The sequence below is a fragment of the Lacerta agilis genome, chromosome 8 (genome assembly GCF_009819535.1).
Source record: "Lacerta agilis isolate rLacAgi1 chromosome 8, rLacAgi1.pri, whole genome shotgun sequence".
Taxonomy (NCBI): domain Eukaryota; kingdom Metazoa; phylum Chordata; class Lepidosauria; order Squamata; family Lacertidae; genus Lacerta; species Lacerta agilis.
This window is the reverse complement of record NC_046319.1, coordinates 15,652,486-15,679,357: the sequence shown is the minus strand read 5'-3', so window position 1 is coordinate 15,679,357 and position 26,872 is coordinate 15,652,486. Positions and strand designations below refer to the sequence as shown.

At 46.3% G+C, this 26,872-nt stretch overlaps 1 protein-coding gene across 6 annotated transcripts in view; it reads right to left on the bottom strand.

The window, feature by feature from the left end:
• Positions 1 to 26,872, bottom strand: part of AGRN (agrin) — a 231,126-nt gene that overhangs the window by 49,870 nt on the left and 154,384 nt on the right. For all 6 annotated transcript variants that reach the window (XM_033156285.1, XM_033156287.1, XM_033156286.1 and 3 more), the window contains 6 exons: positions 18,098 to 18,319; positions 11,249 to 11,443; positions 9,380 to 9,580; positions 2,625 to 2,770; positions 1,872 to 1,977; positions 1,563 to 1,670 (listed from right to left, as the gene is read on the bottom strand). In XM_033156285.1, the coding sequence (XP_033012176.1) occupies positions 1,563 to 1,670; positions 1,872 to 1,977; positions 2,625 to 2,770; positions 9,380 to 9,580; positions 11,249 to 11,443; positions 18,098 to 18,319 (978 nt within the window). The remainder of the gene's footprint in view (positions 1 to 1,562; positions 1,671 to 1,871; positions 1,978 to 2,624; positions 2,771 to 9,379; positions 9,581 to 11,248; positions 11,444 to 18,097; positions 18,320 to 26,872) is intronic.

Here is a 26,872-nt window from a genome sequence, read left to right as displayed (position 1 = left end):
TCGTTTTCCATTTTTGGGCTAACAAAACACGAGCCGCAGTAGTGGCATACATAAATAACCCATTTTTTATTTTTATTTTTACACCAGGGAATTTCAGTCTGAATTATCCCCAAAAGAAAGGACTCTGGTTTTGGGGGGGAAGTACTTTCAAACATTTTTTTCAATTCATTATAGATCATTTCCCTATACTCATTTACTCTTTTACAAGTCCACCACATATGAAAGAACGTTCCCTGAACCTCTTTGCATCTCTATCCACTTTCTCCGTGTCATGCAGAATTCTGCACATCTCTATCTTCATGTCCTCTTATACAGATCTTTGCTCTAAACCAAAAATCGGAGAAGCATTTCCAAATATCATAACCTTTCTTTGTAGAGGAGTTGCTCTACCCAATGGATCATTCTGCTTGCCCTTTTCTGAACCTTAATAGCCAAGATGAGGCCCAAACCATGGATTAGTCTCTTAGTGGCTACATTGCATAAGCAGTCAGTGTGGCACCATGAGAGAAGCCAGCCAGCCCCTCCCTGCTGCCCACCCTTACTGGTGACCTCTGTGACTCCACAGCCCAGGAGCTCCCGAGCGATTAAAGCTGCTTTCAGAACGCTTCCTCTTATTAAATTATATGGCGCATGAAATGATTCTACATCCCCAATCAAGACTGCCTCATCTCGGCACGCTCGCCTACGATGGCCACAGACCAGCCGATGCCCTAATGGATACCCGTGAACCAGCTGGCTGTCAGCCTCAGCTGTTAAAAATGTTGCTAATGCTTTCTCATCTCGTTAGGTTAAAGAGCCGTCTCCGGCTAATTATTTTATAAAATATTAATAAAACCTTCGCGGATGTGGCCGGCTGTGGAGAAAAGGAAGGGGGCCCTGCAATTGGGATGCACACAGTTTAAAACACTGGGCACATTCTGAAGTTATAGGAAAGGGAGGGAGCCAAGGGGAATGAATGCACACATCAGCCCCTCTAATGGCAAACTCAGACAATGAGCGCTTACAGGAATGTGCTCAGAATGGGACTACAAACCCAGGGTTCTCCCTCTGTGCCTGCCATCTTCAGGCATAAGAGGCGAGCAGGTTGTGCTCAGCATCATCCCCTGGGATTGGCAGATCTCTGGACTAGCCAGGCTTGATGTAAATACAGTGGTACCTTGGGTTAAGGACTTTGCTTCAGGATGAGAACAGAAATCGCGCACCATCGGAGCAGCGGCAGTGGGAGGCCCCATTAGCTAAAGTGGTACCTCTGGTTAAGAACAGTTTTAGGTTAAGAACAGACCTCCAGAACAAATTAAGTTCTTAACCCGAGGTACCACTGTATCAGGATCTAGTCTTCTACTTTCGCCTGAGCTCCAAGCAAGATCTTCTGCCTCCTGCAATCAGCTCCTTCTGGATTAGAGGATTCCTACTTCAAATCTGGTTCCAGGTATGACTGCCTGTGATCACTCCCTGGCCTTAGAAAGCTATTTCCTTGGCTTGGGGAAGCCCCGTGGCATCGGTGTTTAACATCCCCACTGTCACAAGACAAAAGAAGAAAATGAAGTACATATTTAACTCACTGGGGCAGCCTGCAGAGCCGACACCAAGAGCCAAGGTCACATTGTCTGGGCAGCACCCATAAACGGTCTGGCTGCAGTGGAGGAGTGGAGGAGGTAGGATTGTGGTTCCTATGGGGGGGGGGGAGAGACAAAAAACACACAGGTTAGAAATGAATTAGTTGGGAGTCCAACAACTTATGGAGGGCCATGGGTTCCCCATCCCTGATCTTGGCAAGTGGGCGGCAAATGATCAAGAGGATGAGATGCCAGCATAGGACAAAGGGATGTGGGTGCACTGAAAGCCTTGCCAGACCCACATGAGAGGGTTACCTCGGCAGCCGCCCTGACCCGTCACATAGATATCCTGTCGCTTTTCGCAGCGTGTCTTTTTGAGTTCGCACTCATTAGCGTAGGTCACACCATCAGAGCCACATACCTGCAGGGAAGAGAAAGAGGAGGTAGCTCCATCTCCTTCTGTTGTACACTCAAGACAGGCTTAGAAAGTTACCAAGGGCAGAGGTTGTGCCTTGGAAGGAAGCATCACTTCATGCTTAGGCTTGCGCCCACACCCGCTCATTTTTTTAAATAAAAAAAAAATATTTCAATTAAAATTTATGATGTAACCCATACCGCCTGACCATTCCTAGAGAAATACGAGGCACCAAACGCACCCACCCCTCCCAACAAAGGTACAACTCAGTACAAATAAACACAGCACATATTACAGGTAGAAGGAAAACAGCCGATCAGGATCCAATAAAATGGAAGGGGAAAAAAGTATTTACAATGAGCTATCGAACCAACTTGAAAATGTTCTAAGCTGCTGTAAGACCAGCACTGACCGTTGTATTCGCATATGCAATAAAAGAAAATCAATCTGCTGCAAATGTGCACTTTCACACCCCAGCCCATGTCTCTTTCCACCTTCAGCTTCTTCCATGATTCTACCATGTTACCTTTTCACTTGCCTTTTCTACAAACTAAGTAGCCCCAAATGCTGCAATAATACCCTGAGTTGTTTATGAAAACCCTGCCATGGGTGATTTGCTAGGCTTAAGGACAGCATGGGCTCTCAACACCTACTGGATTCCTTGGCACAGCTCCACAGGTATAGTCACACACACAGCGGTCATCTTCCACATCCTCATCCCACGAGCCGCCGTATTGTCGGCAGCTGTCCCGGTCACACTCGTTGGAGTCCCCAGAGCCAGATCCTCCTGACCCACATTCTGCCCAAGGAAAGAAAAGCAGAGTAAAAAAATACAGCTCCCTACATAAACGCTGGCTTAATCAGGACTGTGTTGTCGTCATTTATGTGATCCCACCACACGTGTGTGGAATTTAGCACTCAGCGTTCGTTTAAAACTTGTAGTCTTATTCTTATTATATTTAAGCACTGGAGCAATCTCACCAGGTTAATTGCATGTGTTTCCGTTGGTAAATCAATTAACTTAGTGGTTAGGTACTGGCGGCGCAGGTTTGAGTCATGCATCATTGTTCTGTAGCTGTTGTTGTGGGTGGAATTGTTTTTAAACGTTTTTATTGTTTTTATATGTGGAATTGTTTTCCCACTGCTTTCCCAAATGGAACTGGTTCCCCCCCCCTACTTTTTATTTTATTTTGCACTTGTTAATTGTTCTGTTTCGTTGTGCAGTTGGGATATTATAGTAATCTAAAAAAATAAAGAAATATGTGGAATTTGGTGCTCATTTAAAACTATAATCAAGTCTCTAGCTATAATACCACTATTACCCATTTTATTATTAATTATATTTTAGAGCTCAAGCATCCTTAGCCAGTTAATTGAACCTTCAGGGAGGAGGCATCTCTATATAGGTAAGAAAGGAACTGTAGCTCACTGACAGAGATTCCATTCCTGAAACCTTGAAGAGCTGCTGCCACTCAGTGCAGACAATACTGAGTTAGGTGGGCCAATGATCAGACTCAGCACAAAGCAGCATCCCATGTCAGTAGGTCTGGACTTTGCTAGGACCTTGGAGACCTGCTACCAGTCAGAGCAAGAGGTCACTGTGCTGGATAAGCAAGTGATCTTATTATAAGGCAGCATCTCATGCTCTGCGTAGTTCTTTGCTCCTCCTCATGATCCGCAGAGCAAGTTATGCTGAATTTGCAGGGGAAGAGGCAGGCAGGAGGTCCCAAGTTCAATCCCAGCTAAAAGGTACAGGCAGCAGGTAATGGGAAAGAAACTTATCTCTGCCTGAGATGCTGGAGAACCACCAACATCCAGGGTATACAATTCTGGAATAAATGGGTCAATGGGCTGGTACAAGGCAGGCTCAAATGATTAATTGGCCCGGGGGTGGGGGTGGTATTATCTCACCTGTTTTGCATGCAGAAGGGCTTAGTTCAAGCATCAAGTGGCAGGTGCCAGATGCAAAAAAGTCTCTTTCTGCCTGGAACCCTGGAGAGCTGCTGCCACTCAAGAGTTGATAAGACTGGTCTAGATCATGGGTAGGCAAACTAAGGCCCAGGGGCCGGATCCGGTCCAATCTCCTTCTAAATCCGGCCCGCGGAATGTCTGGGAATCAGCGTGTTTTTACATGAGTAGAATGTGTCCTTTTATTTAAAATGCATCTCTGGGTTATTTGTGGGGCATAGGAATTTGTTCACCAACCCCCCCCCCCAATAGTCTGGCCCCCCACAAGGTCTGAGGGACAGTGGACTGGTCCTCTGCTGAAAAAGTTTGCTGACCCCTGGTCTAGATGGACAACATCTTAGACCTGGTGCGAGGCAGTTTCCTAACCAAACTGAATACCTTTGGAAAATATGGGGCTATGAAATTGTGGCAAAAAGTTGGACATTTTTTACCATATGTGGTAGTCTTACAAATAAACATTATGGTTAGAAGTTTTCAATGGAATCAGCAAGATTACGGGTCAAAACATGCAGCCAAACCTGACTAAAGCCTTATTATAATCAATCTTTTAGTGTGGTGGAACCTGAACTTTGGGCCTCCCTGCCTATTGGCATCAGGCAGTGCCTTCACTGCACAATTTTCAGCACCAGCTAATAACACTTTTGTTTAGATAACCCTGCCCAGATATCAGTGTTTACTTTCTTTCAGGTTTTAATTTTCTGAATGTTTTAATTGTTGTTGTTTTTTTACTAATAATGTTACTGTTTTATCCTTTTTGCAAACTGCTTTGAGGTTTTTTTAAATAAAAATAAATAAACTCGTATATAAATTTTATGAAATAAATAATTAATAAAATAATAATAAATAATAATAATTATTAATGAGCTTTGAAGTTTCAGTGAAGAATATACACTTAAAGGATTTAATGATTATGCTAACAGCTGCTGCTGCTAGACTAATAACTGCAAAACACTGGAAGACCTCATCTTAATCTCCTAGGATTCCAATATCAAGAACAATGGCAAATTGCTTTAATGGAAAACCTCACCTATCAGGTCAGTGCACAAAGGTATGTATCAGTGACAGATAAATGGCATATGGTTTGTTAGAAATTTATTGAATGTGTGTCATTGTCGAAAGGCACATATTACCCACCCTCCCCATACATAGGGCTCTATAGAAAACAGTGCTTAGATGAACAGAATTGTCCCAATAAATACTGCTTCAAACATCAATGAGACAGATTTATTGCAAACTCTGTGTAATTGGCCATTTGTTTTCTCAACACTGTTATCGTATATTAACTCAATAAAAATACATTTAAAAATCATTAAATTGCGCTGTCATAGCCTTGCATTTAAAAACTAGCCTGGTAGCCATATGTGACAAGGAATTGTATTCAGTGGGCTACTGGAGAAGTGACAGGGTGCTCTCTCCTCTGCAAGTGAGCTAGTCAAGGAGGGAAGCACACTGCCCTCCCTCCACAGCCAGCATAGAAAGACACAGGACTTTTTTTCCCAGGGGGAACTCACAGGAACTCAGTTCTAGCACCTCTCAGGTGGGTGCCACTGCTATTCTAAGAGAACAAGGGATGTGTTCATGGTAAGTTTCCAGCACTTTTTTTAAAAAAAAGAAAAATAGCACTGGAAATACAGGAAGCTACAGAAGGAAGCTACAGCAGGAAGGGTCACTTGCTGTCTGCCACTCCCACCCATCCCTTGATCCTAGGCCAGGTATCCCCAAACTTGGCCCTCCAGATGTTTTGGGACTATAATTCCCATCATCCCTGACCACTGGTCCTGTTAGCTAGGGATGGTGGGAATTGTAGTCCCAAAACAGCTGGAGGGCAGAGTTTGAGGGTGCCTGTTCTAGGCCATGCTGGCTGGAGCGGATGGGAGTTGGGAGTCCAACAACACCTAGAGGGAATTTGGGTTTAATTACTAGTCTAGGCCATCACCCATGTATGATTTGGTTGCTCTGCCACGATTCCTTATATCTTTCTGCAGACTTTCTGGCTATGGGTTTGGAATCCGTGCTCAAGCATTCTCATTGACACAGGTTGCAGAATTTAACTTTTGCATTTCCCTAGGCACAGAGAAATGGACGAATTGCTTTATTTATTTATTAACTGCAACCACATCCCCACACAGAGCTATTCCAGTATCAAATTCCAAATTTGCACAGCGTGAGGGAGCATCTCCCTAATAAGAGGTCACACAGAGCTGAGTTCCAACTGGTTTCCTCAGCCTTACCTGCATTACTCTTAATTTGTGCCGAATGAAATGCTATTTATTTATTTAAAAAAATTTCAAAGTGCTCCCTCCTCATACTTTTCCCCCTCTTCCTTTTTTCCCCTTTTTATTGAGCGATCAAAGGTAGGGAGTTGGCGTTAACACAGAGAATTATTCAAGTGCTTCTCCCAGAGGGACAGCAACTTGGAATCCCATGAGGAGGACTCTTTGATTAAACGCCATCTTCCGCTGCCTGCTCCCTTCCTCAGCCTTTGCCTAACTCTTGGTGAAGTCCCGCCCCAGCTAAATTGCATGCGGAGCATGGTAGAGGCAGCTTTGGAACAAGAGGCAAGACTCCCAGAGAGAGCAGATTTTTTTCACTGGCATGGAGAGACACAAAGGCAAGGACTTATCTCTGGGATGGTGAGATGCTGAAACCAACGTCACGGACTCGGGCCCCACCTGCACCTTAAAGCAGCGTCATACCACTTTCAACAGTTGTGGCTTCCCTCAAAGAATCCTGGGAACTGTAGTTTGTTAAGGAATGCTGAGAGTTGTTAAGAAACCCCTATCCCTCCCCTCCCAGAGCTACAATTCCCAAAGCGGTTTGACAATCAACCCCTCTTTCCAGGAAACTGTAGGGTCCAGCTCACCTGGAGTCAAACGGTTCTAGTAATGTCATTTTTGGATCTGCAAGTTCTGGCACAGGGGTCAGCAAACTTTTTCAGCAGGGGGCCAGTCCACTGTCCCTCAGACCTTGTGGGGGGGGGCCTGAATATATTTTGAGGGGGGAAATGAACAAATTCCTATGCCCCACAAATAACCCAGTGATGCATTTTAAATAAAAGGACACATTCTACTCATGTAAAAACACGCTGATTCCTGGACTGTCCATGGACTGGATTGAAAAGGTGATTGGACCGGATCCGGCACATGGGCCTTAGTTTGCCCACCCATGGTCTGGCTTCTCAAATCTCATGTTTATTTCTTTATTTGCTGTGCTTCCCCATTAACACCCAGCACTCAGAGAGATACACTCCTTCTGTAAATGGGTGGGGGGGAACTTTTTCAACCCGAGGATGACATTTCCTTCTAGGCAACTTTCGGGGCAATAAACCAATGGTGTATGTGGCCAGAAGCAAAAGTGAGTTTGGAGCAGATTGATAACTATAGGTTGAATCCGGTGCTAGTCCTACTCAGAGTAGACCCATGGGAATTAATGAGCCTTAGTGAGGCGTATCTATTATCATCAGTGATTCTACTCTGAGTAGGGCTAACACTGAATACAACCAAGCAGCAGCAACAACAAAGAAATGATTTAATTAATTTATATAAAATGATATGCAATTTTACTTTCCACACACCCACACCCACACGCCCTTCCCCAGCCTCCTTCCAGGCAAGCAAGAAGCATTCTCAGAGTTGAAGGACACATTCTAGCAGGCAAAAACATTCAAGGAGGGAGTGTGTGGCTAGGGAGAAATCTGAGAGCAAGACAGAGGGCCCTGGAGTGGGGACATATATGGTATGGGGGTCTGAGGTCCCTTATCCCTGCCTTCTGCACTCAAAGTCTCTCCTTTATCCTTATTTCACATGCTTTAAAGAGACAGGCTTCAGAGCTCGGCAGTGTGACTTGGCGCGGCATAGCCAAATAAGGGGCCTGCCTTGTCCTCTTTTCGTCCTAACTTCCTCCCACGGTGATAGGAAAGTGAGAGAGGAACGAGAAAGAGAAGGGGAGAGAACAGCAGCTGGGTCCTTTCTCCACCCACCTCCCTCCACTCTTTGAAGTGTGAAATTAAAGCACTGATAAACCTCTTTGCCGAGGCCTATTACGTGCCGTCACCTTTCATTATTGGCAGATAAAAAGACAATGAGAGAAGGAGGGTTATGGGAGGGAAGGGGGGGTGGATGAGCAGCTTGTGACAGAACCACGAGGAAGCTTAATGAACAGAGAAGCAAAGCAGCTTCCACATGCGCACACCCTCACAGAGTGCACACACGAGCACACGCACCCCAAACTCAAGAGGTGTGCAAGGGGTTGCTAGGCAACAGCAGGAGGCCTCCTGAGCACACCTGGCCTACAATAGGGCTCAGGTGCAACGAGGGAGGAAGTGAGGGGGTGGCCACAAAGGGAGGGTCAGAACCTCCTCCACAGGCCACACTGTCTGTGCGTAAGAATAAACAGGCAGAAACCTGACACCAAAAATATATATATGCTAAGTTTCTAAAAACAGATGGGAGAACATTTTGAATTCCTCAGGGACACCTTTGCTGCTGACCGTAAAGCTATTGTTTTTTCAGCAAAGGACTTTCAAAGGGAGGCCACAGCAGGAAACCAGAGAGTGGAATCTATCAGCAGGTTTGATTCTATTCACACAGGGCTCAGTCTTTTGCTACAAATGCTAAACTGGTGAGGCAAAGTTTGGAGTTTATGATCAGTATTGTTTTGTTGTGGGGCGGGGGGGGGGGGGACATGTAACAGCCTGCATGGGACAGTATCAACATTTGACCAAGATGACTTATCTCAGGAATTTAGTAAGAATTTTGTTTCATTCATTCATTCAGCAGATTAAAAGAGATGAATTTTGAATTTCAAGGTCAAATTTAGATTCCAAAGCTCAAGTTTTGAAAATTTGGTAATTTTTCTGAAACGGCATGAATTTTTGTTTCAGTATTAAAGTTCTGAGGCTATGCTTTTCAGAAATGAATGGGAAATGGATCTACTGGAAAATGTTTTACTTTGAGCTGGGGAACCTCTGTCTTGTGGGTCAAATGAGGCCTGGAACACATCTCAATTTGGTCCATGATGTCATTTCTCCAAAACTATGCCCACCTGCCCTGCACCTGATGACATATGTGATGTCAGGTGCTGAGCAGGAAAGGATGTGGTTACAAAGGAAGATGCAGGAGCTTAAAGTGAGCTCCTGGTTGTTCCTTTGCAAGAAGAGCTTGCTGTCAGTGCCAATCAGCTCATGGGCACTGATAGCAAGCCCTACTGGGATCAGCTGCATTAAGCTGCTCCTGTAAAGGGACTTCAAAGGAGCCTACTATCACCACTGATACAGCAGTTAAAATAAGCCCCTTTGAATTTGGAGAGGTGGGTGGGCCCTGATCACATGTCAAAGTTGGTCCATGGGTGTAGGGGAGCTAAGGATCTGCCATGCCAGCCAGATCCAGTTCTCCACTCCTGCTTACCATCCTGCTGCTGGGAGCAGGGAGAGAAGACTTACCATCCTCGCAAGGGCCCGTCCTTGATATCTCAATGTCCTTTTTCAGCTGACAAGCCGCCACCCGCAACTCGCATGAATTGTCATAGGTGACACCATTGCTCCCGCACACTCGGGCCAAAGGTTGCTTCTCGCAGCGTGGGCAGATGCACTGCCCACCCACACATATGGCCCCAAAGGAGCACGTCGTAGTCCCACAGGTTTCTAGAGGTGGGGAAAGCCGGGTGGGGTGGGGGGAGAGGAGGAAGAAAAGCAGCTGCATTAGATACTAAGGCAATCATTATCCTGTGGGGAAAACATGGGAATACAGGAAGCTAGCTGAGTTATACTGTGTCAGACCATTGGCCCATCTAGATTAGTATTGTTTTCACTGATGGGCAATATCTCCCCAGTGTTAAAAGTCAGGGGTCTCATTTGCAGCCTTGAACATAACATAACATGGAAATGGCAGGTTTTGAACCCAAACCTTCTGCGAAACAGATGCTCTACCACTAAACTTAGTGCTTTGGACTAGTGGGGAAGTAGAAAAAGGATTCTCTTTGGCCCAGCAGCTTAGAGGTTAAATCCACTGCCATCTATGACATCCTTAGAGCTTGTTTAGGTGCATCCCACAGTCTTATCACCACATGGTCAGAAAATTTGAAAGGGGTATCTGAAAGGCGAACATTAATCTGGGAGAGTTGCACCACCTCTTACTCCCAGGCCTGGCTTCAGCACTGGGTAACTGCTGTAGTTCAAATGCCCACTGCTGATGCTTGTCCTGGGCTTAAAAACATGGGAACACGGGTAGCTGCTTTATACAAAGTCAGAACACTAGTCCATCTAGCCTGGTATTGTCTGCATTGACTGGCAACAACTTCCCAGGTTTCCAGACAGGGGACATCCCCAGCCCTGTCTGGGAGATGCCAGGGATTGAATCGGGGCCTTCTGCTTCCCTTGTAAAAAAACAACAACAAGCAACAACATTGTTCTGGCATGCTGATGATGCTAGGGAGGAACACACACCCCCAAGGCTGTTTGCAAAAGGCAATTAAAACCATAAAGCAACTTAAAAAAACCATAAACAATCCAATTACACGTAGAGATCCCCTTATAAATCTCTTAACTATCTCTGAAGAAATCTTTGCCTTGAGTTTTTTTCCAGCCTGCAGACTCTGCGAGGCAAAAGTCCTTGAGAAATCAAGCTGCTTGTTATCTCGTGCTGACGAGGTAGATATTCAAGTACCCAATCATCCGGCGGCAGCACTGAGAGTTCGCTGTTCGCTTTATCTGGGAAACCCAAATGAGGTTCCTCTGTTCCAGAAGACGCACAAACCCAGCGCTGCCCCTTAAGGAAATAGTTTAGAGGAGTGTTGTGTTCTCACTGGCGTGATCTCAGTGGCTCTTGCCACTTTAGGGGAAGGGACACAGATCAGAAGCAAAGCATCTGCTTTGCATGCAGAAGGTCTCAGGTTCAATCCCCAGCATCTCCACATAGGACTGGGGATGTCCCTTGCCCCAAACTCTGGAGGACCATTGCCAGTTAGCATGGACAATACTGATTATCATTATGATTTCGTCACTGTTATTATTGTTATAAACTATTTTTCATTTTATTATTCATTTGTATACACTGTATAATGCTCCTCCATACCAAAAATAACCCCCCAAAATATACATCTGCACATAGAAAAGTAGCACTGCAGGGAGAAGGCTGCGTGCAAACCATTTTCCTTGACACACTAGCTTTTGGTGTCTTTTTATTTTCAGTGGCTTTTGTGAAGGCAGGAGCATTCCATTACGTGAGTCCATGCCTGCAATCTCATGTGCTGCGGCCCAGGGGTAGGCTGATCACCTCGATGAGAACTAGAGCAAAGAGAGGCAGGAACTCACTGCAGTTGCCTTGTGCCGCCACCTCGATGTTGATCTGCTGGGTGCAGGCCCGCACGTGGAGTTCGCACTCGTTTCCATAGGTGTTTCCGTCCGTGCCGCAGACCGGCTGAGCAGAGGGGACGCACTCAGTGGGGCAAATGCACCTGCCAGTCTCTGCCTCGCAGATGGCGCCAAACTGACATTTCCCACAATGGTCTAAAAAGAAAGGAGAGGGAACTCACTGGTTAATGGAGGAAGCGCGATGGTCATCCAAACTGTACAGGTCAGTCTCGGGTTATGTGAGGGAACGTCCTATGAAACTCCTACGTAGATGGCACTGCAAATTGCCCACATGACTGACTGGTAGAAGATCCCCCAGGATCTTTCTCATCACCTGATAACTGAGATCTTTTTAAACTGGGGATACCAGGAAATGAACCTGGGACCTTCTCAGGTCCTCCACCTGAGTTGTGGTCCCTTTAGCTTAGTGTTTCAGCAATAAAACCAGCAGAGGGCAATTCAGTACCCACAAGAGGCAGCACCCCCCTTTTCAACAGCCTCTGTCAAAGCCTCCAGCTGACCCTGAGCACTGTCTTGGCTGGGGATGGAATATGGTAATGGGAGAGCCAGGCAAGCGTCTCTTTTTCTTCTTCGTCTTAATGAAGTGTCAGGGCGGTCGTAAAATCCTGCTACAATCTCCCACCCCCCTACCCCCCCTCTTCAGCTCAGTTCAGTGCAGCCGGCACAGAGGGAGGCTGACCCCCAAGGAAGGGGAAGAGAGGGGCGCTCAGAGACAGAGGGGTGACAACCAGCCATTAAATCTGTCAAAGCCAAGAGCCAGAGCCACAAAATGTCATGCGAGCTCTGTGTGTTGTTGTAAGCTTCTAAACAGGGGAGGCAGAAGGGAGTGCCAGGTCGGGCACACTTATAAAGCTGTATTAAGCCACAAGCTTGTATCAAGAGGAAAGCACAACTGCAAATCAGCAGCTGTGGAAGGGACCTTCCAGATCTACCGGAGAAATGTGGAGATTTGCAAGTTGCTGGTACTCATGGGGTCCTTTCTCGGGGCGGTGTGCATGTGGTTCTGTCATTAGAGCAGGTCCCTGCAATCTGTCTAGCCTACCTTGCAAATCTCTCTCCCCCCCCAACACACACTCACCCTCCTAATTGCTTGGGAGCTGCAAAAGTGACCAAGAGGGTGGGGGCAGGGTTGTCAAGACCATGGTATGTGCCTATGGGTCTTGAGTAAAGATGCCATATTTCCTAGTGGGGAAACACAAGTCCTGGATTTTTAATGCTTACCTCAAAGATAAATATCAGTTTGGGTTGTGTTGGCTAGGATTAAGGGGAGTTTGTGGAGGAGGGGGAGCTTGGCTTGATTTGAGCCTCACCCAACACTAGCCATGGGATAGCTCAGTCGATAGAGCATGAGACTCAATCTCAGGGTCATGGGTCTGAGGGTGTTGGACTAGATGACCCTGGTGGTCCCTTCCAACTCTACAATTCTATGATTCTTAGATGGCTGGTGTTCACTGGGACTGATGGGGCAGGAGAAAGGCAGCCCAAACAGTGGGTGGAGCCAGAGCCAATGCCAATGATAGGTGGAGTCAACTAATTCTAAGTTTGTCCCCATCCTCTTCCTCCCTGCTGAGTTCTACAAGGGCAACACCGTATATAAGCCATTCATCTGAGACATGGGGTACCACTGTGATTCCAACAAATACCACAGTGATCAGGCAGGGTTATAAGGGATTAGGTGGTCCTTGAGGTATCCTGGACCCAAATTGTTAAGGGCCTTGTAAATTAATCCAAGAACCTTGAAGCTGTCCAGGTAGCATACTGGCAGCCAATGCATGCTTTTGAGCACGGGAGTTATGTGCTGGCAATGGTCTGTCCCCATCAACCATCTAGCCACAGAATTTTGCACTAGCTGGAGTCTCCAGACCAGGCTTCCTCAAACTTGGCCCTCTAGCTGTTTTGGGACTACAATTCCCATCATCCCTGACCACTGGTCCTGTTAGCTAGGGATGATGGGAGTTGTAGTCCCAAAACAGCTGGAGGGCCAAGTTTGGAGGTGCCTGCTCCAGACCATGCCCAAGGGTAGCCCCACATAGATTGCACTGCAAGTGCAATAATCAAATCTTGAGGTTACCAATGCATTAATCACAATGGCCAGACTCATTAGCAGGGCCTTCAAGTATACCCTGGTTATACCAATGATTGGTGCTGTGAATGCAATATGTAGAAAAGAGAGATGCCCCACCCCCCAAACCCTCAGGGACACGAACTGGCAAGCTATGGTTTGTCTGCCATGCATTCCTAGCCAAGCGCCTTCTCTTCATGTTGTCAGGGCTGAGCCATAAGTCACTGGTAAGCCTAGCGAGAGCCAGAAGTCTGCTTCAGGAACTAGGCCATGTGTTACTGTCATGGGTCAAGAGTATCACCACCCCGGAGGAAAGTTAAGAGTCTGAATGGGAAGCCCTTCATAGTCCTTCCTGCTGAGATGTCAGGAGCCACACTGAGGCTAGAACCAGGAACCTTGAGCTCTCTGCGAAATTGCCCCTTGGGGCGAGGCACTCAGACCACAGCTTGGCGCCTCCTTTGGGCAGGGAAAGTAGGTGGAAGTTCCCTGTTTGTGGAGGAATTGCCCCCCCCCCCTCCGTGAGGTTTGTCTCCCTCCCACATTATTAACCATCAGGAGGAATATCTGAAAGCATCCCTGAAATACCTGGAAAACCTTTACATTATTAGGATATGTGAAGGCTATAAAGTGTGTTTAGATGCTCTTACAAGTGTTTAAATGTTTTTACACATTCTTCATGTTTTATTTCTTCTATTTTTAATTGTACTGTTTTACTGCTTTGCTGCTTGACACCCTCAGCTCCTTTAGAGAGGAAAGACAGGATATAAATTTAATAAATACAGTAATTATCAGGCTCTAGTTCACCCTAAACTGCCTAACCCTGTATGTCCCAAGCCAATCGCCAAAATCATCTGGAGAAGTGGTCCCCTGCATAGACAAGAAACACAACTCCTGTCAACAAGGAGCTGTGTCTTCAATGTCATGGGCCCAACACTGTGGAACTCCCTGTCATTAGATGTCAAGATAGTGGAAGTTTCAGTGCCTGGCTAAAATCATTTTATTTCAGAAGGTCTCTGCATCATGAATGCTTCTCTGGTGTTTTAACGTCCCCCCAATTTCTGGGATTAATATTTTGAAGACTTTTAAATTTTGAGGTTTATGTGTCGAATTTTGTACATGGTAGATTTTTTTTATCACTGCAAGCCTCTTTAAGGCCTAGATGGTGAAAAGTGGAATATACATTCTCAAAATAAATAAATAAATAATGAAAATAATGATCGGGCGCATAATGCTGAACTAGACAAGAGTATTGCCTTGATCCAGCAAAGCTAATTTTATCCACTATAGCACCCCTCCCCACACCCCTTCTCCTCCTCCTTGGCATTGAGAGGCATTCACCGACTGCCATTCAAGAGCATCAGCCGCAAAGTGCTTTCGGGACGGAGCGCAGCCAAAGGAGAGTAGTCCACGCCGGGCCCATTAAATCCATGGTGGAGGGTGATGAACACTTTGTGTCTCTCTAAACAGGCTCTACAACCCTGCGGGCTTCTTTCTCTCATTTTAATAGCTTCGCCTTCCTGGGAGCGGATGTATTTACAACATGACACCAATAATTCACGGCTCCTGCCATCTCTTTCTCCCCATCTCCTTGAGCGAATGTGCGTTCGCAGCATGGGGCGGACCGGGAAGGGGGAAAGAGGGGTTTGGGAAAGGTAGTTCGTCTTCATAATTCATTCGCCAAACCGTACTTCTTTTAGTGCCCAGAGAAAGAAGGAGGAGGAGGGGAGGGGAGGGAGGGAGGAATGGATCGCCTGGTTGTTTCTTTGTGAGGTCTCTAACTGGAGCTCCGCTCAGTGGTTTTGCTATTTGGGTTTGGTGGTTGAAGCCTTTATACCTGTTGGCATTGTCTGACTCAAGAGACAATGGAGTGCACTTCCGGGGGTGAAGTCATATTGCTGCATTGGCAGCACCAAAGTGATCACCCCAGGGTGCAAGTCTGGGCAGAGTGTATGGAGCTCCTGAGCTGCCCAGATGACAAGACCTCCCTTTCAGCCTCACGGATGAGGTCCAAAGGAAAGCAGAGTAGTATGTTTGGCACCAGCTGGGCTGCAGGAGTTGCCAGAAGGAGGCATAATAGGCACCATGCAACTGTCTTAGGGACTCCCGATTAGTGTGGGGCTTGCTCCTGAGCCTTTTCTTCTGATGATGATATCCCACAAAGCAGCATGGTCTTTATAGAGAAACTAAATTCCTGGCAGTGCCTTAGCTTTAGGCAGCTTCTGAAGTTCCGAAGTTGGCCCAGATTCATTATTGCCAGAGCGACACTGATGCAAAGCTGAGATGCTCACAGGCACAGCTCCTGCACACTTCCACGAGGGCTCGTATGGGACACACCCCCAGCGCACCGTGCCCAGCATGTTAACCTGTGCTCTGTGTGTCGCCTGCCAATTTAATTACAGCTTGAAATTGGCAATGTGCTGTCAGCTGCTGCGCATCACCGTACAAGGGCACAACTCAAATGGATGCTCTGGCATGAGGACTACTCCCCCGCCCTCCGCAAATCTCCCTGCCGCACAGATAGTTCACACTTGGGAAACGGCCTGCTTCCACCGCACATAATCACATGCCATTGCTAGGGCATCAGTGGGAAGCAAATAACATTTCCAAGGGATACAAATTCACCTGCACATCCAGCTCGCCTGCTAAGTAACCATAGCTGCTTTGACTAGCAGCCAAAAAGCAAGCCATTCTGTAACTGCCGCTCAAAGCAGCAGGGCTTTGTTCTGCCTCCCTATCCACCCCACCGCTTTCTGCTCTCCTAGGATTTAATGCAGTTTGGTTACTGAATGCAAGAGGACACCGGCACAAGCAGTTAAGCCAAGGAGAGTCTTTCTGCCAAGGTAAGAGTTTTGAGACACAAAGGCCCCCCTTCCGATGCTTCCCCCAGCAAATGAGCTCAGCATATCGCTTTCGGAAGGTTTTTCATGTAACCAAGTCAGAACATTAGTACTGTCTACTCAGATCTCCAAAGGTCTCAGGCAGTTATCTTTCCTGGCTCTACCTGGAGATGCCACTAGGGGTTGAACCTGGCGCCTTCTGCTGCACCACCAGCACTTTTTTCCTCTCTGAGCAAAGGAATATGCCGTACACCAAGTCAAACCATTAGCCGATCTAACTCAGTACTGGCTACGATGACTGGCAGCAGCTCTCCAGGGTTTCAGAGAGGGAGTTTTTTCCCAGCCTTACCTGGAGGATCAAGCTCTCCCCCCACTGAGTTATAGCCCTTCCTTATATTGCATGGTTAGTTCAGTCACACATGGTATGCATTATATTGAGGAGGGGAAAACCTATCAAGGCTCTTTTTCTCAAGGGTGGAAGGACCTAAGCGAGAAACAGACAATGAATGAGGAGCATGGCAATAGGTGGGATTCCACCCCATCAAATCAGTCTCTTCGGGCTCTTGTGGCAGTTTACTACTACTACTACTACTACTACTACTACTACTAATATTAACCACAACTTTAAAAATACAACAAAATCATAGTAAGTACAAACTGTCAAATAAAACCTCAAGCGATTTAAAAACAGAGCAGCGGAAGGCAGCATCATTACCTATACTTTTCCAACCTGCTGTGCCAAGGACCCTGAAGGTACATCGTCCTGGATCAGGACGTGCCCTCACCCAGCTTTTAAAACAGGGATGGGGGAAACCTGTTTCGCTCTTGATGCTGCTGGAAGACCACTCCCATCAGCTCCCAGTGCCAGCACTGTCTCTGTTGTCTTTTTGATTGACTACTGACTTCCAACAAGCCTTTGGAAGTTGAGAACATCCCCAGGCTGCCTCTGTATTAAGAGTTGTTTTTAATTGTTTTATCACTTGTGGTATTTTATGCATTGTGACCTGCTGTTATTTTTATTGATTACAGTTTAGTAGTTATTTATTATAAATGTTAAGAGTGAATTTCCATTAAATTATTATTTGATGATATTTAATTTGTCTGTGTCCTATTTTATTCTGATGGATTATTCAACATTACTTAATTCAATATAGGTAATTTTAAGGTTATGTTTTTATTATGACTTTTTTGTATCGGATCAGATTGCTACAAGGTGTGTGATGTTTGTTGTTGCTTCTTCAACTTGTAAACTGCCTTGTATATAGCTATACAGAAAGGTTGTATACAAATTAAAAGTGAAATGAAAAGGAAATAAATTTGATCACTGTAATCATCCCTGGCTGTGCTGCCTGGGGCAAAAAAAATTGAGAAACCAGCAGGCACCACCAGAGACTGAGGACCACTATCAACTTTTTATCCATTCTTAGTGGGTAACCTTAGGCCAGTGACTGTAGGGATGTATTAGTATTATCATCATTTTGTTGTTACTATTATTAACCTTGAAGTTAGATTACTGCAATGCGCTCTATGTGGGGCTAAACAAAATTAAAAAAAAAATCCTTCCAGTAGCACCTTAGAGACCAACTAAGTTTGTTATTGGTATGAGCTTTCGTGTGCATGCACACTTCTTCAGATTCTACCTGTAACTATATCTATGTGGGGCTGTCTTGGGTGGTTTTTTTATGATGAGTGGTATATAAGTAAGTAAATAAATACAACAATGTATAAAAACATATATTAAAACAGTTATATAAAAATCGGTAAAAACCAACTGCACACATAAAAAACTATTTATATGTAGAAACGATTTCAAATCCAATACACATACAAACCAGGATGAAAATCTCCACTTTGGAGGGTAAAAAACCCATCCCCTGGTTATAAACTCACCACAAGGGCCCTTGTGTTTCACCCTAATCTCCTTCCGGAGGGCGCAAGCCATGGCGTCGAGCTCACAGGGGTTGCCATAGGTGAGGCCATCACTGCCACAGACCGGGTCGTAGATGCTCTGGCACACTTGCTGGCATTCGCACACCGCTTCCTGGTTCTTCACCACGCAGGTAGCCCCAAAAGTGCACTCAACACTCAGGCAGGGGCTAGGCGTGCCAAGATCTGGATCGAGAAGGTAGGAAGAGAAAGCAAAGCTTCTTAAGTGTTTCGCTCACCTGCAAATCTTCTGCTCGGACGCGGTAGGTGAGGGGGTCTCCATCTCCAAGTGTACGGATTGAACGGGCGGAATATGTTTTGAATCCAATACAGCACTCAGTTAAAAATTACTTAGCTTGTAACTTGTGCTACTGGCGAAACGTTTATGCCAGAGGAACATCGCTGCGTAAGAATGCCTAAGCAAGTCGGTGGTAACTTTGCTGCACAATAGATCGTGCAATCTTGTTGCGCAACACATTTCCACCGGCACAGCTATTGCGTTCGATTCCTCTGGTGTGCAACATTAGAACTCCCCTGTCCAGCAGTGCAAATGCTTTTGAGCTAGTGGATAAACAAATGCAGGATTACGACCCTCTGTATTCATGCTCCTGTCATCCAACTATATGAAAGTTTCAAGGCATAGATGCTATCATTTACCCCTTACCAGGCCAGAAACCTCAAAACATGGAAAGAAGTCTAGCCTGTGTTTGCCAACCCTTCATTGTAGGTTCCACAGTTCACTATTTGGCAGGGAGCGATAAATCTATCTGACTGAAGAAAAATCTCCTGGAGTGCAGCCAAAAAGCTTCTGCTCTTCCTTTTAGTCAGTCAGCACCATATTGCTCCTTTTTATTTGGGAAGTAGAAGACTGTTTAGCCAGGACATTCAGAATTCTGAAATCCTGAACACTTGGGTTTTTGGGAGAGTAAAGTAAAATTTGTAAGCACGTGACTAACCCAAATGTCAAAAATGTGTTTCCTAGATTTGTGAAGGAAAAGCATATTTTGAAATTCACATTTCCAAAATTTTGCAGCAAGGCACGAGGCTAGATCTCATGAGTGGTGGCTTGGTTATTTTATCAGGACTCCTGCATGCTTTGAGGCCTCTTGTCAGTGTAAAAGAAAACTAGTGTACCTCATTTGTCCTGTGTTCATAGTTAGGAGGGGTCAAAGGGCAAGTTTAAAAAATGACCTCCCCCAAACCAAACACTGCCTCCTGGTGGAAGAAATATTTAAGACAGTATGTCCTGACCCCTTTAAAAAAACTATTTCATCATGAGTAATCAAACCCAGCTTCTGACATGATGCCACTTTTGAGAATCAGCATAGTCCAGCACCTAGAAATTTGGAATTAGGACTAGGACTCCTGGGTTTGCATCCCTAACTGTTCCAAGGGTTCATTATGAACACAAAAGCATCTTCAATGTGCCATCTAAAAGTAGTACTGTTTTATTTCCTGACACAGCTACTCAGGATAGCAGATTTCCTTAAGCAGCTAGTCCTTGTTGATAATATCTGACGTCAGCCAAAGGAATTTCTGAAGCCCATTCATACCCTTTTCAACCACGACTAGGCGAAAGCCACCTTTTGTGCTCATACATGGCAGAAGAACATAGCTGACAGTGGGTCAGGGAGAGGATTATCTCTCTTTATCACACATCTAAGAATCCTTTGTCACTTTAAATCTCTCAACTCACTCCCCACCCCCTTGTCTTCCACCAAGAGGCACAGTGTGGCAGATACTCACATCCCCAATAAAACCAACACCACTACCACTCTGCTTCAGATTTGCAAAAGATCCACCCTAAACACAGTCCTAAGTGGGGAGCAAGGGAGACTGCTTTTGCCAGCAAAAAGACACTTCTTCCAGTAAAAGGGGCTGTCCCTATAGAACCACTTCCATGTTTTCTAAGCCAGGTGTGGGGAACCTTTGGCCTTCCAGATGTTGCAGGACTACAGTTCTCATCACCACTAGCCCACATCTGGAGGCCTCAATGTTCTGGACACCTGTCCTAAGCATCCGTCTTAAGCATGAAAAGTTAACACAAATCCTTCAGGGTATTAACTTCTGGCTTCTTTTTACGCTGAGGCATAAGTTAAAGCAAGGAGGGAGCACCAACTCCTCAGTAAAGAGGACTTTATTCCCCTATTCCAATTTTGTGGGGGTTCCATATATAAATGTTACCATAGAACTACCTACACCAGGGTGCCTGTGGTGTTAGCTAAGGATTAAGGGATAATAATACATTAAAAGGGCAGCAAACGGCCAATTAATTAAACGATTAAAACACTTCTGCCAGGGGGTGGGTTGTTTATCTGCCTCTGGCACTTCACTATTTTGAGCCACCTCTGAGAGGGCCCTTCTCCCCTCCATAGAGAGAATGGTTCCCCACAGGTTTGGTTTATGCACTGTGTCGTTTCTGAACTACAGTTAACAAAGGGAGTAAGGACTCCTGGGAGCCAGTGTCACCATACAATTAAAGTGTCACCCTCCCCTCAAAGAATCATGGGAACTGCAGTTTGTTAAGGGCGCTGAGAATTGTAGAAATCTGCTTTCAATGTACAGTACATGGCCTAAGTGTCTGATTAGGAGCACGAAGACCCGGGTTCAAATCCCTCCTCATTGGGTGACCTTGGGCCTGTGGCCAGAAGGGCTGTACATATGACTCTACTCACAAGTTCACCACACGTTTCTCATTAAAACCAAGCTTCAGTTAATGTGCATGTGTGAACAGTTAGGGACAGTGCAATACATTTTGCCAGGAGAAAATTGTGCCACCTCCCGAGTCAAGGTGCATAGTATTCAAGGCTGGCCGAGTTACTTTTGCCCCGGAGGTCACCCTCACACCATACATTTGAAGAGCATAGCTTCCCTCAAAGAATCATGGGAACCATAGTTTGTCCAGGGTGCTGGGAATTGTAGTTCTGCAAGGGGGGAAGCTACAGTTCCTGGCATTCTTTTGGGGAAAGCCATGAGCTTTAAATATACGAAAATAAAGTAACAATTGGCTGTCCTCTTGTGACACCCGATATCAGCTGCTTGAGGCAGCCATCTCACTCAGCCTAATTATAGCTTATATATATAGACCTCTCTCAGGTTAATTTACCTCACAGGATTGTGTGAGGATAAAATGGTGGGAGGAGAGCCATCCATGTACACTGCCTTGAACTCCTTGGATGGAAGGCAGGACAAATACATTAACAAATGAATGTCTACTAAATCTTTGTGTGTGTGTGTGTCCCAACTTTCTTTTCAGGCCCATACCCCACTTTGCTGGGGCGATTCCCCCTCACACAGCATTATTTATGAGCATGAATGCCTCATTGTCCCTTCCAAGGGTAATCTATTCCCTCAACAGAACCTGCTCTGTAATGGGGCTCCTTTATCAACGTCACCTGGGCAGGTACACTCCCTCCTGCTCCCCTTTCCCAGCTCCATTTTGGAGCTTCTAAGCAAACAGGACAAAGGGACAGAGGGAGGGCCCATCATGGCCGCATAGTTGACTCCTGTTGTTGCAGCCACAATGGTGCCATTAATTGTGAGTGTGAGGGGCGGGACAATGGAGGTATTTTGCCGCCCTCACATCAAAAAGACATGGGAATCTATTCAGGAATCTATTTGTCTTTTGGGTTAACCAAAAGCTACCACATGCTTACTCAATGTACTCGGGGGGAGAAAGCTTGGTGGCGACTTTCTTGGTTTCAAAATGGAGAAAAGGAGATAGGGGGACGAATGGCTGCCCATTCCTTATAAGCAAATTACCCCAAGCTGACAGAGCACAAACACCTACCAGCTTGTCTGAATTACAGTGGTACCTCAGGTTGAGAACTTAATTCGTCCTGGAGGTCCATTCTTAACCTGAAACTGTTCTTAACCCGAGGTACCACTTTAGCTAATGGGGCCTCCTGCTGCTGCTGCACCACCACGCGATTTCTGTTCTCATCCTGAAGCAAAGTTCTTAACCCGAAGTACTATTTCTGGGTTAGCAGAGTCTGTAACCTGAAGCCTCTGTAACCTGAAGTGTCTGTAACCCAAGGTACCACTGTAGAGCCAATTCCAACATGGTTTCCTGACCCCTCCCCTGAAGTTTACATCTTTTAAAATAAGATAAAAGTAAACTAGCTATCTCAAAGTAAACCAAATGTATTTGCTGTGAAAAGCTAAACACTCTAACTGGTACTAATGATGCCCATGAAACAAACCTGTGGGTGTATTTATACACACCCACATTTTCCCATTTATTTTGCCACTGCTGCTCACAGTGGGAGGCAAGGAGGTATAGGGCACTGAGGCGAATGTTGCTGTTGTTCACAATGATAATAATGCATCTGTATTATTATTCCAAGGAGTTCAGGTCCTACTACTCCCCATTTTATCCTCACAACAGCCCTGTGAACTAGGCTAGGCTGAGAGAGAGCGACTGCCCCACAGTTACTCAGTGGGGCTTTGATGCTATGTGAAGATTTGCTCAGCCCTGTCTGCACCTTCCGTGACATCACCTCCCACAAGTTTCATGAGGGCTAGAAGCTTTGCTGCTTCTAAATAACGGTAGCGAAGAAGCAGCTCTGGTTCTGAGGATGCCTAGTTCTGTGCTTGCCTATAGAATTATGGACGGGAAAGTGCTTTGCCCCCATCAATCCACAGGCGAGACCCTCCCACGGCAGCCAAGTATTAAGTTAGAATTCCTCTTCGCTGCTGGAGTTCTCTTCAGCCTCAAGGTCACCCTAAGACGCAGAGGTTGTTCGGTGTTTCAAAAGCAGTCTCTCTTGCTTGAGAGTTTTCACTGGATTCATAATCTTCATGCAACCGGCAGGCAACAGGATCAAAGGGTGGGTGGGTGAATGCAGGGGTGGGGAGGGGGAGGAACCTGCTGTTGTTTCTGCCAAAGGCCGTATGCTGGTACTATGCAGTTTCAGGATGCTTACAGGCCAAAAGAGGAAAGCCAAAGGCAGGGATGAGGCATTACAGGGGCGGTATGTGCGTGTGGCAGGGGGAGGAGAAACCACATTCCATGGGGTTCAGACAACAGCCCCAAACAAGTAGAGAAAGGAGGAGAGAGACAGGCAGAAAGAAAGGTGGTGGGAGATATGGAAGACAGACAGACAGGAGGGTGTGATGCATGGACAGAACAATGGATAGACAATTACTACTCTTAGGCTTCAGTGAAGTGGAAACCTTGTGTCAGAGCTATACCTCTTCAGACTGTAGATGGGAACTCATTTGGTTGAATGCTCCTTGCAGAGATAGATATCTTATTTGTTTGCCTTATAGCACAGCATTACTTGCCCTAGCAACCAAGAAACTCAAGGTTCTGACAGATGTAACTAACTGAGCCCGTGGCATTAATGGGCTTCCCCTGCATTGCATGCAAACTGGAACCTTCTTTTGGAGGAATTTGTGATGAGTCACCGTCAATGCAAATAAACTAAACTGGACTCCACAAACGGGGGATTTATTCCTGCATGCGTATAGAGTTAAGGGTTTTCCATGCCCAGCAGGTGGCATGGCGTAGGAACATAGGAACGAAAAAACGAGTCTGCCGGATCAGGCCAATGGCTCATTATAGTGCACAGCATCCTGTTCTCACAGTGGCCAGGCGCATGCCCTGATGGGATGTGCACAAGCAAGAGGTGAGCACAACAGCACTCTCCCCACCTGCGACTCCCCATTCAGAAGCATGACTGCATCAGACAGTGAAGGCAGAGAAAAGCCATTGGGCTAGTGGACACTGATAACCTTCTCCCCCATGAATTTGTCTAATCCTTTTTTTAAAAGCCATCCAAATTGGTGGCCATCGCTGCCTCCTGTGGGAATGTGTTCTATAGTTTTAACTTAAGTGCTGTGAGAAGGAGGACTTCCTTTCATCTGTCCTGAATCTTCCAATGCTCTGCCCTACCTCCAAGATCCCGGGGCGGCATATATGGTGTTCCATCCCAGCTTTTATCCACATTGAAGTCTACATCTAATCGGGTCCTAATGCAATTTCCTAACTTCTTCTTCTTCTTCTTCTTCTTCTTCTTCTTCTTCTTCTTCTTCTTCTCATAGCTGAGTAAGATTGTCCTCCATAAACACGGTTTTAACAATGAGTCCGTAAGTGACTCTAGAGGCCAATTCTGGATCCACACATCCTTCCACAGCAGTGGGGACATTGGTTTCTGGGCATACTGGCTCTCAAGTTGTTAAGAGCTGGGACCGGAGGGTTGGTGTATGGCATGCAGAAGTTCCTGCTCCTGGTATTTATAACAGGCCCAGTCAATCCAAAGGCTTCTTACTGCCTGCTAGTCAAGGAAGAAGACATTGGACATTGCTATTCCTTCCTGTGCCTGAAGTGAGTGTGTTGGCATGAGACAACACTGTCCCCAGGTATAACCCTCCCCCTGGAGTGGCTACTTTCATTTATGCACACACACAAAGAGAGAGAGAGAAAGAGAGAAACACACCAAAGATGAATGAAAGGGTCTGAAGACAGCATGACAAGAAGCCAGGCAAAGGGATATCATAAAAACCAACCAGGAGCAGCCCAAATCACCTCATTCGCAGGGAACAGGAGAACCACACAGTGCGTGCTGGAGAGAAGGGACACCATTCAGGGTGGGTGGGTGGGTGGCAGTGGCCTCTTGCAATGACAGCAACCATGAAAAGCAAATGCTTGTGGCATAACTCCGTGCATAACCCGTCTTGGGGAAGAGGAAATGCAAAGCATTTTACAAGGCTCAAAAGGGGGAAGGGGTTGCTTAGTCCTTCGGACTAAGGGCACAAAGAGAAGAGGATGGATCATCTTGGGCAGAGCTAAGGAAGGGCGGTGAGGAGGGGGGCAGGAAGGGTGAAAAGCCGACCTCGGAGCAGAGACATCCTGGTGGGGTGCGGTGGGGCACTGTGCGGACGGGCCTCCTTTCTCCAAACAGGCAATGCTGGAAGACACAAGACACACAACGGAAAGAAAGAAAGAAAGAAAGAAAGAAAGAAAGAAAGAAAGAAAGAAAGAAAGAAAGAGGAAAGGACTAGAAGAAGAAAAGAGAGAGAAAGAGCAGGAGGAAGGGAGAAGACAGACAACGCTATGGACAACCTCCCTCTTCTGCCCCCTTCAGACACACCCTGTTTAATTCCTCCCCTCCTCTTGCAATGAAGAGCCCAGCACCCAAGACCCACCCAGGGATGGGACTAAACGACAAGAGGTAACTCTGGCAAGTTGCAAACTTTCATTGGCAGTTCAATCAGCTGAAGGTTTTGTCAACTTATCGTGGGAGGAGGGACAGTTCTGAGTGGAAAGCTGGGTGGGTAGGGAATTAAGCTCTATGGCTGAGCTTCAATTGCAAGGGTGTTTTAGCATGTTAAAATAGTAGCATGGGGAAAACAAAAGTCATTCAAAGTTGGCATTTTCACATGATAAAGAATGGCAGCTTATCTTCTTTTTATTAAATGCTGCAAAGTACAGTCATACCTTGGATCCCGAACGCCTTGCAAGTCGAACGTTTTGGCTCCCAAACGCCGCAAACCCAGAAGTGAGTGTTCCAGTTTGGAAGCGTTCTTTGGAACCCGAACGTCCGAGGGGGTTTCCGATTGGCTGCAGGAGCTTCTTACAGCCAATCAGAAGCCGCGCTTTGGTTTCCGAAAGTTTTGGAAGTCGAACAGACTTCTGGAACGGATTCCATTTGATTTCCAAGGTAGCTCCATCTCACCTCTACATTCCTTTCCTATCTTACAGCTCTGCTTTCAAGCTGCTTCTTGGAGCAGTGTCAGAGCATGCTTAAAGTGACATACGTATTTAAACATCTCATCTGCAGTTGGGAATGTGGGCTGAACATGTATCAGAAGTGCAGTGTGTGTGTATGGAGAAGGGTGTGGGTGGGTGTCACTGTAGTCTAAACTGCCCCCCAAGTATTGTTGCCCTGGAATATTCACCCAAGCTAAACCTGGGTCCTGTTAGCATCCCACTTTTTAATCATCCAGTTAACAACAAGGAGAAATCTGCATCCTGCTACACACATGAAGCTGCCTCATACAGAGTCAGAACGTCTGTCCATCTTTGTTTAGTGCCACCTACTCTGAATGGCAGCTGCCCTACAGGGTCCCTGCTTCCTTATTAGTTGGTGAGTCAACCTGGGACAGTCTGCATGGAATGCGTGTGCTTTGCCTCCAAGCCTTGCTGTGAGCAGCACAAGCAGAACATCACCTTCAGCTGGACTTGCAACCAGTGACTTGTGAGCAATATATATATATATATAAAGCCTCTCTATCTCCAGAGGGTCCACATCAAATGGGAGGAGGTGGCTCACTTTGCATGACAGAGGGCATGCCTTGCTGGTTAGAGGCCAACCTTTGAGCTGTCAAGCGCAGCTGCCTTGGGGGGGGGGGAGCATCTCTCAAGTCCTGGCTGATGGCATATCCCAGGAAAGGTTTCATTTGTTCCCTAGCTGTTTGGTGGGAGGGGGGGGGAGAGATCATGTTGTGTCCACTGGGGTTGGCAGAGTACAATGCCCTGGAGAGAGGAGGAGGGGGGGCAGAAGGCCACCCAGGACACACGAGAGCAGCCTGCCCTCTAAAAATCTAAAACAAGGCAGGTTGGGTGGGGGAAGAGAACACAGAAATGCCTCCAAGCGTTTCCTGTCCTGGATCTAGCAAGGAACAGCTGAGTCAGGCGCTCTCTGTGCCCCTGAAGAGCCTTTGGCCTCCTCTGCCAGGTACGGATAAAAGCCAGGAGCAAACCTTGAAGCTCTGCCAAGCTCTGTGCCGCGATTT